Consider the following 18,018-nt stretch of genomic DNA (forward strand, 5'->3'; position numbering starts at 1 on the left):
TCAATAGGCATGAGAGAGAAAGTAAGAACCTTAGGATTTAGAAACCAGTTCCTAGTTTGGTTTGGTTTCTGGAAAGAAACAAGCCAACGTAGCAGTGACTTGGCTATATGAAGTCCCCGAGACACCACTGAAGAGAATGACAATCTCAAAAATGACCAGCTCAGATGTGAGGACTCATTCAGGGAACACTGGAAAGCTTTCCATTAGAGATGGTTGTCAGAAGTATAGCCCAGGCTCTGTCTCACTCACCACCTTGAAAGCTTACCTGATGAGGAGGGTAGAAGAGGTGACCATATCACCCTGAAGAAAGTGAAGTGAGGAGGCTGCCTGAGATTCAAAGCTGCATTTGACAGAGGATACAGGTTGAGACAGTGAAGGCCAGGGAAGCCTGGGATGCTGCAGTGCATGGGGTTGCAAAGAGTTGGACACAACTGAACAACTAAACAGTTTGAAATAATCAAGTGCTCACTTCTTCCAGAGCATGTTGGGGTTTAATCTTCCTAGTAGAAAATCAAAGCATTTTACCTCCCCAGCAGAGACCACAGACAAGCAAATCAAGACATCTGGGCAATTTCCAGGTAGAAAGCACTCACCTCAAAGCCGCCTCCACATTATAGCCCGTGGCATTGAGCGCCATCACCAATGTTTGTTCCTACTGGCAGAGTTTCCTTTCTTACATACATATGTTGTTGTTTGTCATTGAAGTATGTCTGACGTTTTGCAACTCCCGAGACCATAGCCCTCCAGACTCCTCTGTCCATGGGATTTTTCAGGCAAGAATACTGTAGTGCGTAGCCATTTCCTTCTCCAGGGCATCTTCCTGACCCAGGGATGGAATCTGTGTCTACTGCATTGGCAGCCTGATTCTCTACTGCTCAGCCACCAGGGAAGCCCTGCATACATATACACACACACCCTTAAAAGCAGTTTAATGCCTGCTAGCTTGGCTCATACAAAAGAAGGTTAAAATTCTCAGTGAGGAAAAAGCAAAATGTATTCAATTGTATAAAGGCTTCTTCCCTTTCAACAAACAGGGATAAAGACCAACCCCTGTAGAAAGCAAAATTTCTAGTCAGAGAGCGACGTCTTCTCCTGAATCAGAGGACCCTCATTAATATCAGGTGTAGGGACTTCTTACGGGTCCAGTGGGTAAGACACTGTCTTCCAATGCAGAGGATGCAGGTTTGATCCCTGGTCAGGGAAGACTCCACATGCCTTCTGGCAACTAAGCCCGTTTGCCGGAATTACTGAGCCTGCACTCTAGAGCCTGTGAGCTGCAAGGGAGACAGGACACAGCCAAAATTAAAATAGATAAATAAAAAAAAAAATTTTATATATCAAGTTTAATACTTTTCTGCAGTCATTCCAAGAGCCAATGGCTATTAACCAAGCCTAACAAAATAGACACAGACAAGCATGGACAAAGAAATCCAAAAGCCTGGGACCCGATCCTTTGAGTACCTCAGCAGCTGTAAGCTTTTATTCCCACCCTACCTTGTGGAAGTGTTTGTCCCTCCATCCTGTCCGGCTCTGTGGACTGTAACTCATTAGGCTCCTCTAATCCAGGCCAGAATACTGGAGTGGGTTTTCATTCTCTTCTCCAGGGGATCTTCCCTACCCATGGATTGAACCAGGGTCTCCTGAATGGCAGGCAGATTCTTTACTGTCTTGAGCCACCAGGGAAGCCACACCACCCTCCCTTAGGGTGGGAATCTAACAATCCTGAGAAAGTTTCAGTACAATTTCAGCACAGGCACTTTTTAACAAGGTTACTCACCCGAAAGACGTGTGATCCTGGAGCAGTTTCTCCTCTCAAAAGTGAAAGCAGCACCAAGTAGCCTGGAGAGCAGCAGCAGGATACAGGAACGTGACTGCTGACCCCTAGACCAGTTTGGTCTGGATGGCCACTTAGGGTCAGTGGTAAGGGTCCACGTGCTGCCAGGGGCCACAGTGCCTCTGGTGCCTTTGGCAGACAGTCACAAGATTTCTGTCCCTTAGGGTCACCAAAATCTTTACCTAGCAAGGGCTCCCTGCCCACTGCACACAGAAGCCAATACCAAGGTACCAGCTTTTGAGAAGATAAAAGTGTATTGCAAGGTTGACTGGCTGTCTCTTGCATCCAGGGCTCAGGATGAAATTTGGGGGATTAGGGAAATTTTAAACTTGGAACCTTATTGGCTAGTCTTGAACCTGATTGGGTTAATCCATATAAGCTCTCCCTGCTTCTGGAAGCCAGATTTTCCTGATTGAAGAACTTCTCATTTCTTGAAAGCCTCAAGTAGCAACATGTCTGTCCTATTGAGTCCCACAAACCAAAGATTCTTGATCCTGCAGTTATTCTGGAGATAAGGGTTCCTGTCTTGCACATGCCCAGTGCTGTCTCTGTGAAATAACTCAAGGTTTCATTAACCAACAGTCTACTCAAGGAAGCAAGACCCCTTTAAGCTGGTGCTATTTCCATTTGATTAATCAATGATACATTTAAGAATATGAAACTAGGTAAAGCTGGTCAATATTTTACCTGCTGTTTAAAATTTAATAAGCTTAATGTTATTTTTGCTATTGTAACTATAACTGATCTTAGCCATATGTCTAAACTTTTTATTAATTATAAAAATGTTTATATTAATCTTCACTGAACTGCTAAACTCATTTATTATAATCATTTAAATTGACTGTATTTTCTTCATTCACAATCATATCACTTGTGGCTAATAACAATTTTTCTTCTCTTTTGAACCTTATACCATTCATTTGCTTACATTTGTCTTACTGTATATTGTTTAATAGATCTAGGTCTGAGTCACTATCTCAGTCTAATATTGATAATTTGCATAAGGGCAATCTTGGATTTTGACTTAGCTTATAGCTGAACAGTAGAGATTCTGGTTTTAGCTCTGATATATTCTTAATTTATTTTGATCTTACAATGTTTATTATCCATAAATACAGTCATGCAATAATAGGCATGTTTTCTCTCATTTCTAGATATTTTAAAGTTAGATATCAAATTTTCAATGTATCTAATACACAATAGTGGCAGTAGACATAGGTCTATGAAAATAATCTTGATGAAAAGAATGCTTTCTGACAATAATATTTTCCTAATATAAATGATCTCTTCATTAGGAACTGGTGCGCTTATGTACATACCAGATTATCTCCAACAGTGATACTGGACAACCAAGTCACTTATGTTCCAAGTGGCAGAGGGCCCTGTGGCTGGACCGGTGGACCCTGTCCTCAAAGGTATGTATTGTTTCTTGAAAATACCCACTGCTTATACCATAATCATGTGTGGCCTGGAATATGCAAAGAAAGTCAACCATACCAAGTACATGTATGTACAGTAGGGTCAGGGTAGAGCCATCACACTAAACTACATGTGTGATCTTTAGTTAAAATGGACAAACTAATTATCCTTGCATCCGGTCCCATCACTTCATGGCAAATAGATGGGGAAATAGTGGAAACAGTGGCTGACTTTATTTTGGGGGCTCCAAAATCACTTCAGATGGTGATTGCAGCCATGAAATTAAAAGATGCTTACTCCTTGGGAGGAAAGCTATGACAAACATAGACAGCATATTAAAAAGCAGAGACATTACTTTGTCCACAAAGGTCTGTCTAGTCAAGGCTATGTTTTTTCCAGTAGTCATGTATGATGTGAGAGTTGGACTCTAAAGAAAGCTGAGTGAAAGAATTGATGCTTTTGAACTGTTGAATTGGAGAAGATTCTTGAGAGTCCCTTGGACTGCAAAGAGATCCAACCAGTCCATCCTAAAGGAGATCAGTCCTGGGTGTTCATTGGAAGGACTCATGCTAAAGCTGAAACTCCAATACTTTGGCCACCTGATGCAAAAAGCTGACTCATTGGAAAAGACCCTGAAACTGGGAAAGATTGAAGGCAGGAGGAGAAGGGGGCGACAGAGGATGAGATGGTTGGATGGCATCACCGATTCAATGGACACAGGTTTGGGTATTCTCCGGGAGTTGGTGATGAACAGGGAAGCCTGGTGTGCTGTGGTTCATGGGGTCACAAATAGTCAGACACGACTGAGCAACTAACTGAACTGAACTGCCACTTATGGGTGTTTTTAGCATATGTGAGATAAATGGAGTAATATGCTTAGCCTAGTGCCTGGTACTTTGTGGGTTTTTAATAAATGTTAACTCTTATGTTTGTTTCTATTTTTATTATTACTATTACTTATATTCTATGACTAGACCAGCAATCCTTTAATTCCATGAAATTCATATGGTTCTAAAGGTTTATTAATAATTTCCCTTTCATACTAGGCTAAAGAGAAGCCCATAACTTGGCAAGCCACTAATTGCAATTATGCATGGTAAAGCAGCTAAGTAGGTTCTCTCTTCTTGTGTCTATTTTAATGACTTATGTTATTTAGGGTTTTTTTTAATTATGTAATTTTCCTAAAATGTGAGGCTGAGTGATAAATTTTCTGAATTTATGCAGTCACAGTAGCTCAGCTGGGGGTGTTTCAGGAAAGCCTGCAATAAAAACTAAAATTGTTATTCAGGCCATGATGGCTAATGTTATGCAAATTTTCATACAAATAACTCAGGCAATGAATCAGTCTGAAACAGTGTGCAGTAAGGATGCATAAAACCAAGGTGTTTCTTAGTGCCTAAGGGCATAGCTAAGGTTCAAGGTCCAAAGAGCTAAGCACATCTTAGGGATTTGGGAGACCTGAGCTCCAGTTCTTCTTCCGGCATTTACTCCCTTTATGACAATTTCCTAGTCAACATGCAATACAAAGAAAGGACTGTTAATTCTTTAGTAGTGAAAATATCACTACAGTAACCCCAATTACACTGCCCTTCTGAGTTTAAGGTGAGCTTTTTTTTTTCTCTTTGAACAAACTAGAAATATGTATCTTTGTTCTCATTTTTTAATCTTTCTCTACATTTGAGTGAATCTCTCCATGTACTTTTTATTTCAGTACAAAAGCAACATTTGCCAGTTTTTCTTTGTTCGAGCCACATGCACCAGGGATACAGTTTGTCAAAGCAGGAACAGTTGTCTTCAACAGTAATGCAACTAACTGCTTGACTTCACCCTGATAAACTCTAGAGTCTTTGCCCAAACTGCCTTACTCCCTGTTTAGCATTAGCTGCTGGACTAGAGATGCTATTTCACTGGACAGAGTTATTTGCTGATTATAATTTACAGAAATAAATACAGATAAATGATTAGCCTACTTTCAGAGATGGAAGAAGTCTTATAGCTCATTTTAAAACTGAGAAATAATTTCACACATAATTAATCACCCATCAAGTTATCACAGAAACTAAGATCCAGCCTGTTATAATACATTTCCCCACATAATCAGGGTTTACCCATGATACTGGCTACTGTTGTCTCCACATAGTCATATGTGACAAATTCAGATAATAATAAGTTCCTCATCAGCAAGCCGGGGCAATAATACTGTCCTCATAGAACTAATATGGGGATTAAACAAGATAATACAAACCAATTTCATAGACCCATTTAATAAGAAGTATTACCTAAATACTAAAGTCATAGGGATAAGAATCGTGTGACCAAGTTGTATTTATGATTTACACTTACATATTTAAAGCTTGCAATTTAGTACCATTCGCTATTTATTAATATATTGATTATTAACTTGAAATGCTATTGTTTCTTCATTTCCCTTTCATGGTTTCTTCTCAGAAACATTTTCTCATTTTAGATCCTTTTCTCTCTCTCTCTCTCCCCTCCTTCCCCTCCCTCTCTTCTTCCCTCTCTCTCTCCCTCTAAGAGAGATACTACATAAGAGAAATAATAGGTAGTATAATTTAAAAACTTGAGAGATAAGAAAGTACAGGTTAAAATCATAGTGGCTATCATATTTTTGATCAGATCACTGATACCTAACTTGTTTCAAGTTGTTTAATATTTATCTGGAGGAAAACAGATTCTTTTAACCCTAATGATATAAAAATAGTAAGAACTAAAACTAATTATTCCCATTAGCTATTTAAACATTAGAATTAAAATAGATTTTAACATTGGTTTAGTGAAAAGCATTATCAAGGGAAAAATTGTAGTATCTTTAGAAAACATAATGATAGGTATAAATTTTAAATAACAAAAAGAGTATAAGCCTTAATTTTTTTATAATGTATTTAAAGAACTCTAAGTTTGACAGTAATATTGATGATGAACATTATTATAATAAGAAGAATAACAGATAACACTCAACATAAGCTTATTATATTCCAAGCATCATTTTCCACTTTTATTCCAACTAATAATTTAATGTGAGACAAATAAACTGTTTTCCCCCAATTGGGCTCCTCTCCTCTAGATCTCAGAAGATACCAAATTCTGTGTACAGGATGCAACATAAGATTGTTACCTCATTAGAATGGAAGTGCTGTCCTGGATTCAGCGGACCAAAATGCCAGCTAAAAGGTATCCAGTTTCGATGCATGAGACAGGATGCTCAGGGCTGGTGCACTGGGATGACCCTGAGGGTGGGATGGGGAAGGAGGTGGGAGGGAGGTTCAGGATGGGGAATACATGTACACCCATGGCTGATTCATGTGAATATATGGCAAAACCACCACAATATTGTAAAGCAATTAGCCTCTAATTAAAATTTTAAAAATGGTATATTCTAATAGTAATTTCATAATCACAATGAGAAGCATAAAACTACTAAAGAATAAGCAACTGATTCCAAAGGAGTTGTGTCTTCTCTTTTGAACCCAAGTAAATTAACATGAAGTGAAACTACCAAGACTTACTATTTTAGAGCTTCCTAATGTGGGAGCTACTCCAGCACCCTAAAATATCATAAGCTATCCTTTAAATTCTTTAATATTTGTATTGGTTTCATATTATGAATAATTGGAGATCTGTCTAAATATTTTAATTTCCCTTAGCTCTGTGGCATCAACAGTGCCTTATTAAAATATCAGAAATCCTAACTTTATTTTTTAAGTAAACTGTCTTTAGAAGTGACCCTATGTAAAATTAAAATCACCTTCCAGTTTTGTTCCAGTTCAATCATTTGAAATAATATCATCTATAAGTGAAATTCTGCTTTTTAAAACTGATCCTAATGGAGCCATTTTTAAACAAAGTTTAAGGATTTTCTGGTGGCAAGCCTGATCAAATGCATGGTAACCTGCTATGGTCTAACATCCATGTGACTGTTATTTTGCTTTGGGCTTTAAATAGGTTTCCTTTGAAAAATAAAATACTGCATCAGAATACATATTTTAAATGAATGAATATTACAAGAAAGGCCATTAGCAGTAGCAGGGAATTCAATCAACAGTGTAAGAGACTGTGATTAAAAATTAATGTAAGTGTGGAGAAACCATTATGATTCACATTAAAAAAAAGAAAGTTGTAATATAAAAGCTCTAGGAAACTTGCAGTTTAGTTAAGGATATTATATATGGTTCTTCTAGCCCATTCATTGAGAATCTGTAGGCAAATTTCACTGTACTGCTATTTTATTCTGGATCTGGACTGAATTTCAGAAATGTTATTTAATACATTTTCAGAGTATAGCATCAGGTAAAACAAAGTTTTAAGCAGAATATAATCTATACCAAAAATATTTGCAAACAAGGTAATTTAGCGTGTTCTAAAAAAACTCAAAATATGATCCAGCTTTCAAAGGATTTCTGATTTCCATCAGGTACACAAATATACTCTCTGTGGTAAAACATATTTGTTTATAGACTGTATATGTCAGACGGTTAAGAGTTCTGGAGAATATTTAGTACTCTGTTCTAAAGTCTACAGTTCATTTTTATATTTCTCTTATGAAAAAAGATCCTTAGGATTATTAATTCCATTCAGTTCAGTTCAGTCACTCAGTTGCGTTATCATTTCTTAAATATCCAGCGTTTGTTCAGAAGGGTTCACAATATACCCTTCTGGAAATTTTGAATGTCATTGCACGTCCTATTGTACCTAATGGACTGAATGCAGACATGTAGCAGTAAGAGGAGCCTGTATGTCAAAGAATGTCATGGTCTCCAGTTGATGAGGACTATGTTCCTTCATGCTTCTTCCTTTTATACCTGCTAATGGATTATTAATCACTAAAGGTGGACTGTTTATGCCCAGGAGGAAAAAGCACAGAATTCCATCATTATAAATATACACACACAATAAAAAAAAGACTAGTTGACAGTTTTGAATACCTACTATGTACTGTTTCCCCCTTTTTTCAAAGTATTATATGAAATATTTAAACTGAATCCAAACGGGATTTGCTTTGTTTTTTTAACAACACCCTCTGGTATAATGGAAGCAACCTGTGGTTACCTTTAATACTAGATTCTCAAATCATATCTTGAATCCCCATTAACAAACACATTCCACAACAGTTCTGACTCTGACTTTCCATCACGATAGTGTAACTAGAATTATGCAGGTATCTGCTGGTTAAGCTGCCGTGGGCAGGTCTTCTTTCCATTGAAATCTAGATTAGGAATAATTTTCCGATGGCAGATGTGCCCGTTGTGTCATTTTGCCATACAATCAACCCTAATACAAGTGTGATTCCAAGGGAACCTACTGTTGCTCCCTACAGTATCCTGACCATCCCAGTCTTCACTTTTATTGCAGTACATAAAAGCTGTTGAATTTTTCATTAGTGCAGTTGATGCACTGGTAGTATCAAGAAATACTGTGTCCCTTTGTCCCTTGAACCATTCTTCATTATCTCATCTATCCTTGGGGCAGGGGTTGGGGGATGTGGGGGGAGTGCACACATTTTCCTTCTGATTCCTACCCAGTTACATAAAGGTACTCCTCCGCTTTTCATCACTCCTTATATATGTGCCAACAGTTTTTTATTCATATGTGGGAGAGAAAATTGTCAGGTTTCCTTTGACAGCACTCTCCATGCTGTCTTATATGACAAGCAGCTCCAAATATGGCAAGAACAATCAGTGTGGCTGATCCATTCTTTAAATCCCTTCAGAGCCCTCAAGGGTTTGAAAGAACCTGGGTATGTAGCTATAATTACTTCCGTGTCAGTCCTTTACAAGAGGGAATTATTTTATTCATAGAAAATTTGTAAAGTATTACATGAATTTCATAAATCCTTGTTTCCCCACAACTTTCCTTCCCACAACAAAATTAACTTCATAATAGAAAAAGTAACAATTTTAATTAAAATTGCACTAGGGAGGTCTTTTTAAATATATAATCAATAGATCAGAAAATGGAATTGCTGGCAACTATGCTCTCATTTATTTCTCCTGCTTCACTTTCTACCCTTCTCTTTTTCTGTCTCTCTCTCTTTCAATAGACCAATCCCCAACCTGTTAGGAAAGGATGTGTGATCCAAAGTCCATGGGGGCAAAAGAATTTGAAAAGGAAAACAGGTACATGTTTATGTATAACTGAATCACTTTACTGTACACTTGAAGCCAGCACATCATTGTTAATCACCTATATACCAATATAAAATAAAGCATTAAAAAGAACAAAACCCATGGAGCATTTCTTTCTGTGGTCTTATTCTCCAACATACTATTTATATTATTACTAACTTTCCACACATTCTCTTTTTGCTGCAACTCAGAGAATCAAAATTCTGGTAAGAAGTTCTATTAAAATATTAGTCACACTCTTAAGAAGAAACTAAGTTTTAAAAAGCGTAAATGAATATAGAGTTTTGTTGGGAAGAAAAAGGAGCACCAAGTCCAATGTCAAAGTAACATTTTTATATATTTTACATTTGTTACACCTTTCTTGAGGGTCAGCAAGCTTGTCTTCACAAAGTGACCTAGATTTGTAATATGGTATCCAAGATATGTTTTGAAATATCAGTAATGACATACTTTCTAAGACAGTTTTATAAACTTTGCAATAATGTGCTTTTCAAGTAGATGTCTCTGAAATGCTCTGAAGTAGTTAAAGGAAATTTTGGCTTGCTCTAATAACACAAGGACAGGGATTTAAGTTCAAATAATGTTAGCGAGGAGGGGAAAAAAACTTCTCTAAAAATCTGTTTTTAAAAAAATGCAGTCAGCTTTAATCAGATCCTCTATCTAGTAAAAAGGTATTTTATAAAACTTTTCTAAAATATATCATAGTTATTATGAATGTTTAAAATGTAATTAGTTGGTTATTAGAATAAACAGGCCCTGCCATATATTATGAATATATAAAAAATATTTCTTTTCATAAGTGTGCACTAACTCAATAAATTATGTAAGAGCTATTGTGCTATTTTAAATATGGGGCTTCTCTAGTAAGATTATTTTGAAAATTACTTCAATTAATATACCATAAAAGTTACAATATTTGAAACGAAAAAAACTACATTTCTTATATTTTTGCATATCTAGTTCTTGGTGGTGATTAACGCCTTCCCCTGAAAAAGAATATTACCTCCTCTGCTCAATGATAGTATGATACGTTTAGTCAAAAAACACAATGTACTTTTGTTGCATCAAACTGTATTCTTCTATTTAGCTACTAAATCTCAGTAAATGTTTACATATGTACTCAACATCATCATGCAGTGTTCAGTTGATATCAAAGGATCAGCTGGAAACTGGCCTTGTCAAACCACACAGGAAGGTGTCTGGTTCTAAGGTGGAGAGAGCAAGCTTCCTCATTACTGAGACGCCATTAATGACTTCCTCTATATGCCTCAAAAGCCTAGAAGGAAGAAAAACTCAAAAATAACACCTGTCTAATTAAAAGAAAAAAAGGAAAATCACCTAATAAAGGGATGGTTGCTCTTGACACTTGCTGACCTTGCTTCTCTTAAGCCCTGATCCACCAAGATCAGAGATTCTAGTGCAAGGAAAAAAAGAGTAATTATATTGGGGAAAGAGAAAAAAGAAATCCAATTTTTAAAATACATTGATATTTGGCAAAACTAATACAGTTATGTAAAGTTTAAAAATAAAATAAAATTAAAAAAAAATAAATAAAATAAAATACATTGAACTTTTTAAAAATCAGAAGAACATAAAGATCTGGTAGAATTATTCTACTTAAATAAATGTCCTTCTATCTTAGCACCAATCTCTTAGAAAGGATCAAGAAAAAAAGAAATTTGTACCTATGGAATAAAACAAAGGTCTCTGCTTAAGTGCAAGATGAGAAGATTGCCTGGAAAACCTAGAATCGTGGCAGTCCTGTGGTAGAGAATACATAAGGAAGACAGAAAGATTGCTAAATGAAAAAATAAAAGAGCATCGATCAACCAGGAATTTTATCACAGGAGAATAACTGACTCCACTCTCAGAGATCCTATCAGTGCTTCTCCACCATCTAAATCCCAAGAAATAAATTGGGATGAATGCAAGTATTGAACTCCAGTCAACAAATAGAGCTAAGAAAAGATAACAAACTATTGAATTTGTTAAACAGGCATTTCAGGTTTTTAACAGCCTTGGCAGAGACCCCATCCAATGAATTCCACAGAAAAGAGGTTCATACAACAATTGGATCTCAAAGATCTTTTGTGGTGCTTAATGGTTGTTTCTTTTACTTACGAGTAAAATTCTTCATCCATTTCCTCCTAAAACAATTAATTAAAATAACTATAGCTAAGAGCAAATGCGAAGTTTTATGCACACACACACACATGAAATCACATTAGTTTTTGTCATTCAATATTGAAAGGGTTTCTTTCCACTTACATTTTCTTTCAAATCTTAAAGAATTTTAAAACTTTAAAAAATATAGAAAAATATTCTTAGATTTCTTAAGAATCTCCATACCATCTTCCATAGTGTCTGGAAACTCAAACAGGGCTCTGTATCAACCTAGAGGGGTGGGATGGGGAGGGAGATAGGAGGGAATTTCAAAAGGGAGGGGATTATGTTGAGTTTTGACAGAAAACAACAAAATTCTGTAAAGCAATTATCCTTAAATAAAAAGTAAATTAATTAAATATATATATGGAGAAATATTAACTGTTATTTCATAAAAAATATTTCCACATGCTGGAGAACGAAGCACCAAAGATGAGTATGCAAGAAAACTAAAGACTTCAGTCAATATTTGTGTGTTAATCTCTATCCTTTTTGGTTTATTTGTCTTTTTCTTCCTGAAGTGTTAGTCACTCAGTCATGTCCGACACCTTGTGAACCCCATGGACTGTAGCCTCTGTCCATGGAATTCTCTAGGCAAAGATACTAAAGTGAGTAGCCAGTCCCTGCTCTAGTGGATCTCCCAGACCAAGGGATCAAACCTGGGTCTTCCACATTGCAGGCAGATTCTTTACCATCTGAGACTTTCTGAAAGCTTTATTTAATTCTGTTCTCCCATTTTCTTATTCTAAAGTTTTTTCTTATCTTTTTATTTCTAATTTGCTGATTTGCTCTAGTATGTCACTTACTATTCTCTCATTGGCAATGCAATAGCATTTTTCCAGATTGCATGAATGAAACTTACTTGAAATTCTTTTGACCCTAAGGTGAATAGAAAATTACACTTATATTCTTTTTGTATACCTCTTTTCTGTTCTTGACCCTTTACCTCTTACCTAGGTTTGTTTTTACTTCTTGCACATTCAGGATCTGGCCTGGAGTAAGTGGCAAAGAGACAACCATAATTGGATGAAGTACTCTGCCTCAAATAGGACCCAACACACATAGAATACCCTTCACTTCCTCTTGTGTGAGTGTGTGTGTGTGTGCGTGTGGATGACTCTCTTTTTGCTGGTACTTTCCAAATCAGGAACATTCAATGAAATAGAATGGTACAGTCTCCACATTAAATATGCAACATTTACTACTTTGTAAAGAGAAGAGACTCAATTTCATTAAAATATAATGCAATATAAAATAATGCCCTATAATTTGTAATGAAAACTTTTAGCATTGTATTTTAAACCCTTGGGAATGTACTGTGTAAAATGCTATTGCAATTTTTATTGAGGTTACTCCACTTTAGTCAGGATCATGATTGTCTCAATTAATCTGCCTCTTGATTATACTGATGGGATGGCAAGAGGCAGGGGTTATATTCAAGTTAGTTATGACAACTAACTTGGTATCAATTAATATATAAATCAATATAAAAATCAAAAATTAAGAATATTACTTTATTTTCTTAAGTTACTCCTGGAGGAGGAAATGGCAACCCACTCCAGTGTGTATGTTACTTATATTATAAAACTATATACCAAGTAATATAAATCATAACACAAATCAGTCATTGTATCATTCAAATAAATTCTAAGCAATTTATTAATTTCTATAAATTATTGATACACTCTTTTTTTTTGACATGGATGACACCAGCTAAATGATCTCCCCGTCAGAGATATGATTTAATATAGGTAGCTGCCTCAATCTGTTTTAAAGACTTCTTCATCAGATTTAGAGCCATGAGTGACATGAAATCTCAGTAAGTTTATAATTTCTTTTAACATCAATGGTATTGCCACATGACTGAATTATCTACTAGACACCACTGAGTTAACAGTGACTGCATTATGTTTTTTCATTATTTCTGTGTGTATTCTAAAATATTCAATATATTTATTATTAACTAAATCATAAAAATTCTTATAGGAATGTCCTATTTAATCAATTCATAGAGCTCTGCAAACATTTAATCAAATTTAGGGCATCATAAATCAAGGCACTTAAACATTATACTTTTGAGTTTTGTCATAAAAATTTCATTTTCACATAAGTTATTAGAAAATCTGTATTTTCTCATGTAATTTCTCCTTTATTAATTTTTGTGTTAAGTAGTATCTGTAAACATTTTTCATATCTAAAATACCTTTTATCAGTTTTCATGTTATTTTCAGTTTAAAAAGGAAATCATTTTTTCCTTATAAAGTTAAAAAAAGATTTAGAATGTCATTTATGAAAACCAATTCTCCTTTTCCTTTCTGTTAAAAAAAACCCTTGTTTTCCAAATGTTAAACATAAAACTGATCTGAATTTCATGATGATGTTAAAAGTTCTAATTTTTTCTAAAATTCTTATTTTATTGAATTTTACTAACATATTTGATAAAGCGTTTTTGAAGATTTTTATTTCAAAGGCTTTACTTTACTTTACTTGAAAATTTTTATTATTACAAAAGCTTATTTCATGAAACTAATTGGTGGGCTCTAGTGGTAAAGAACCCACCTTCCAATGCAGGAGACATAAGACATATGGGTTCGATCCCTGGGTTAGGAAGATCCCATGGAGAAGGAAGTGGCAACCCACTCCAGTATTCCTGCCTGGAGGATCCATGGACAGAGGAGCCTGGCAAGCTATAGTCCATAGGGTCTGAAAGAGTCAGACACGACTGAAGTGACTTAGCACACATGCTATTTCATAAAGTTCTTTAATATTTTTCTCTTGATCACACATTAATTTTAACAGAAATTAAATGTCATTGAGGATAAAAAAGTTTAGTAATTTTTAATGATACAAATTTAGATCGTTATTTGAAGTCTACATTTATATATTAAGTAAAAACTGATGGACTTTCGTGGTTGTTGAGTGGTAAAGAACACACCTGCCAATGCAGGAAAGGAGGGTGTGATCCCAGGGTCAGTAAGATCCCCTGGAGAAGGGAATGGCAACCTACTCCAGTATTCTTGCCTGGAAAATTCCATGGACAAAGGAACCTGATGGGCTACAGTCCATGGAGTCAACAATAGAGTTGGACACAACATAGGGACTAAAAAGAACAACAGTTCACTAATTTGTATTGAAAATCAAGTGGATTTTATTTCAAAAATACAGATTATATTTTAAAATATAATTTATTTTTGATATTGATTTGTTATTTTTGATTTTGATATCTTATATATCAAAAGATGTTCCAGACTGATATTTGCACTGTATCATTAGACAATCCAGGACTTGGCTCATTATTGATAACATTTCTATTTTTTTCTAAGGTTCAAAAAATTCCCACTCATGATATCTAAAATACTTTGAAAATTTAAACCTTTGTCTCTTTTCCAGTGTTTTTAATAATTTATTATAAATTCCTAAATAATATTTAGTAAAATCTATATACTGTGGAAAACTCTGAAAGAGATGGGAATACTAGACCACCTGACCGGCCTCTTGAGAAACCTATATGCAGGTCAGGAAGCAACAGTTAGAACTGGACATGGAACAACAGACTGGTTCCAAATAGGAAAAGGAGTCCGTCAAGGCTGTATATTGTCACCCTGTTTATTTAACTTCTATGCAGAGGACATCATGAGAAACGCTGGGCTGGATGAAGCACAAGCTGGAATCAAGATTGTCGGGAGAAATATCAATAACCTCAGATATGCAGATGACACAACCCTTATGGCAGAAAGTGAAGAGGAACTAAAAAGCCTCTTGAGGAAAGTGAAAGAGGAGAGTGAAAAAGTTGGCTTAAAGCTCAACATTCAGAAAACTAAGATCATGGCATCTGGCCCCATCACTTCATGGCAAATAGATGGGGAAACAGTGGAAACAGTGTCAGACTTTATTTTTTTGGGCTCCAAAATCACTACAGATGGTGATTGCAGCCATGAAATTAAAAGACACTTACTCCTTGGAAGGAAAGTTATGATCAACCTAGATAGCATATTCAAAAGCAGAGACATTACTTTGCCAACAAGGGTCCGTCTAGTCAAGGCTATGGTTTTTCCAGTGGTCATGTATCGATGTAAGAGTTGGACTGTGAAGAAAGCTGAGTGCTGAAGAATTGATGCTTTTGAACCGTGGTGTTGGAAAAGACTCTTGAGAGTCTCTTGGATCTCAGGGAGCTCCAACCAGTCCATTCTAAAGGAGATCAATCCTGAATGTTCATTGGAAGGACTGATGCTAAAGCTGAAACTCCAATTACTTTGGCCACCTCATGCAAAGAGTTGACTCATTGGAAAAGACTCTGATTCTGGGAGGGATTGGGGGCAGGAGGAGAAGGGATGACAGAGGATGAGATGGCTGAATGGCATCACCGACTCGATGGACATGAGTTTGAGTGAACTCCAGGAGTTGGTGATGGACAGGGAGGCCTGATGTGCTGCGATTCATGGAGTTGCAAAGAGTCAGACATGACTGAGTGACTGAACTGAACTGAACTGATGTACTGAGAACAATTTGTATGTGCTAGAAAGTAAACTAAAGTAAGCGCCAAACAATTTAGAAATTCTAACTACTACATAAATCACACCTAATAAGAAATTGTGTGTGTGAGTGCTCAGTTGTATCCCACTCTTTGCAACCCCATGGACTGTAACCCACCAGGCTCCTCTGTTCATGGGATTTTCCAGGGAAGAAATCTGGAGTGGGTTGCCATTTCCTTCTCCGAAATAAGAAACTGATGTCTGTCAAAAAATCGATATAGTACATCGATTAAGGAATCTCCTTAAACTAATGAATCTGCCTGTAATGCGGAAGGCTTGGGTTTGATCCCTGGGTCAGGAAGATCCTCTGGAGAAGAGAATGGCAAGCCACTCTATTCTTGCCTGGAGAATCCCATGGACAGAGGAGCCTGGCAGGCTACAGTTGGTGGGCTCCCAAAGAGTCAGACACGACTGAGCGACTACCATTACTATTATGTAGTGCATAAAATGGACCCAACAAATTACTAGTTATGAAAACAGTTCAGATGTTATAAAAGGAATTCCATTTATCAAGTATCCTACAAGATATATCTTTTATCACACATACACAATTAACTTGGAATAATTTAATATTGCACTTTTTTTAAACAAAGTTGATCAGTTATTGTTGTTTAAGTTGTATCCAACTCTTTTGCAACCCCATGGATTGTAGCTTACCAGGCTCCTCTATCCATGGGATTTCCCAAGCAAGAATACTGGAGCGAGTTGCCATTTCCTTCTCCAGGGGATCTTCCTGACCTAGGGATCAAAACCATGTCTCCTGCATTGGCAGGCAAATTCTTTACCACTGAGGCACTAGAGAAGTGCTTATGAGTTATTACACTTTATCATAATATATTTTCCAGTATGTATGGCTGTATTTCAATATTTTAATAATTGCTAGGTCACATTGGTGCATACTGACTGAATACAGGTTTGGAGTTAGGGCTTTGTGGGATGTTACCAGATAAGAGTGAGGTGCCATAGCCTAGGCTTTGAGCGGAAAGGCCCTTTTATTTCTGAGACATACTGAAATTGTCAGTGGGCTCTAGATTTGATTGCTGGGTAGGTGGCTCAAAGACTTCACATGCACACACTTAGGAACCTCTCTTCGGGGATTGTGTGTCCTAACACTGAGAATAGTATTATCTATAGTAGGGAATGGGAACTGTGAAAACCACCCTCCACATTCACCTCACTTCACTTACTCTTTATAAAGGTCTGCTTGTCTATGGAATGGTAGGAGACTAAAGGTTTTAATTCACTTATTAAATCAAGTCTTTAACATGTACTCTTCTTATCAACAAAGCTAGTGGTTGTTTAAAAATTTCTGAAGATCAATTGCAATCTGGATTGCAATTTTTAACTTAAAAACATCTGTTGTTTTCTTAAAAAGAAAAAAGAAAAATCTGGTATTTTCTGCCTTATAACATTGACTTTATTTATTAGAATTAGAAAATTTTGAAATTTGTTCTAAATTAATGGTTCTTAACCACAGTCATGCATTTAAATCACCTGCAGAGTTTAAAGAACTATATATACACATTCTCAATTCCCCAGAACAGTGCTACGATTCATAATCTTCAGATGGGGCAAGGGTGATGGACAGAATGTTGACACTTGGTTTCAAAGTTAACAATCACTTCTGATTTCCATCCATGACAAAAAACTGCTAGTCTAAAGAAATGTTAGGAAAAAAGAAGAAAAGCAAGAACATAATATGCTTTAAAAGTTAATAATAGAAAAATAAGTTTGAAGAGCAGCTGTGTTTGTATGCCACAAAATATGTGGTCTTTGTTTTCGCTGTAATCACACATCGCTTCCCAACAAAATGCTCTACCTACCAGGTTGTGGCGTGCATTCCAATGCACCAGCTCTTTTTGTTCTCCTACGATCTGGCTCAGAAAGGTTAGCAGTAAAAAAATGAAAAGACCATTTGTTGATTTTG

The 18,018-nt window shown here is 36.2% G+C and overlaps 1 protein-coding gene across 1 annotated transcript in view; it reads left to right on the forward strand.

Annotated features, from left to right (window-relative positions):
* The window catches only part of MMRN1 (multimerin 1), a 109,633-nt gene that overhangs the window by 40,104 nt on the left and 51,511 nt on the right, over nt 1-18,018 (forward strand). The window contains exons 3-4 of the mRNA XM_055587650.1: nt 3,130-3,249; nt 6,339-6,445. Of these exons, the coding sequence (XP_055443625.1) occupies nt 3,130-3,249; nt 6,339-6,445 (227 nt within the window). The remainder of the gene's footprint in view (nt 1-3,129; nt 3,250-6,338; nt 6,446-18,018) is intronic.

This window comes from Bubalus kerabau, chromosome 7 (genome assembly GCF_029407905.1).
Source record: "Bubalus kerabau isolate K-KA32 ecotype Philippines breed swamp buffalo chromosome 7, PCC_UOA_SB_1v2, whole genome shotgun sequence".
Classification (NCBI taxonomy): domain Eukaryota; kingdom Metazoa; phylum Chordata; class Mammalia; order Artiodactyla; family Bovidae; genus Bubalus; species Bubalus kerabau.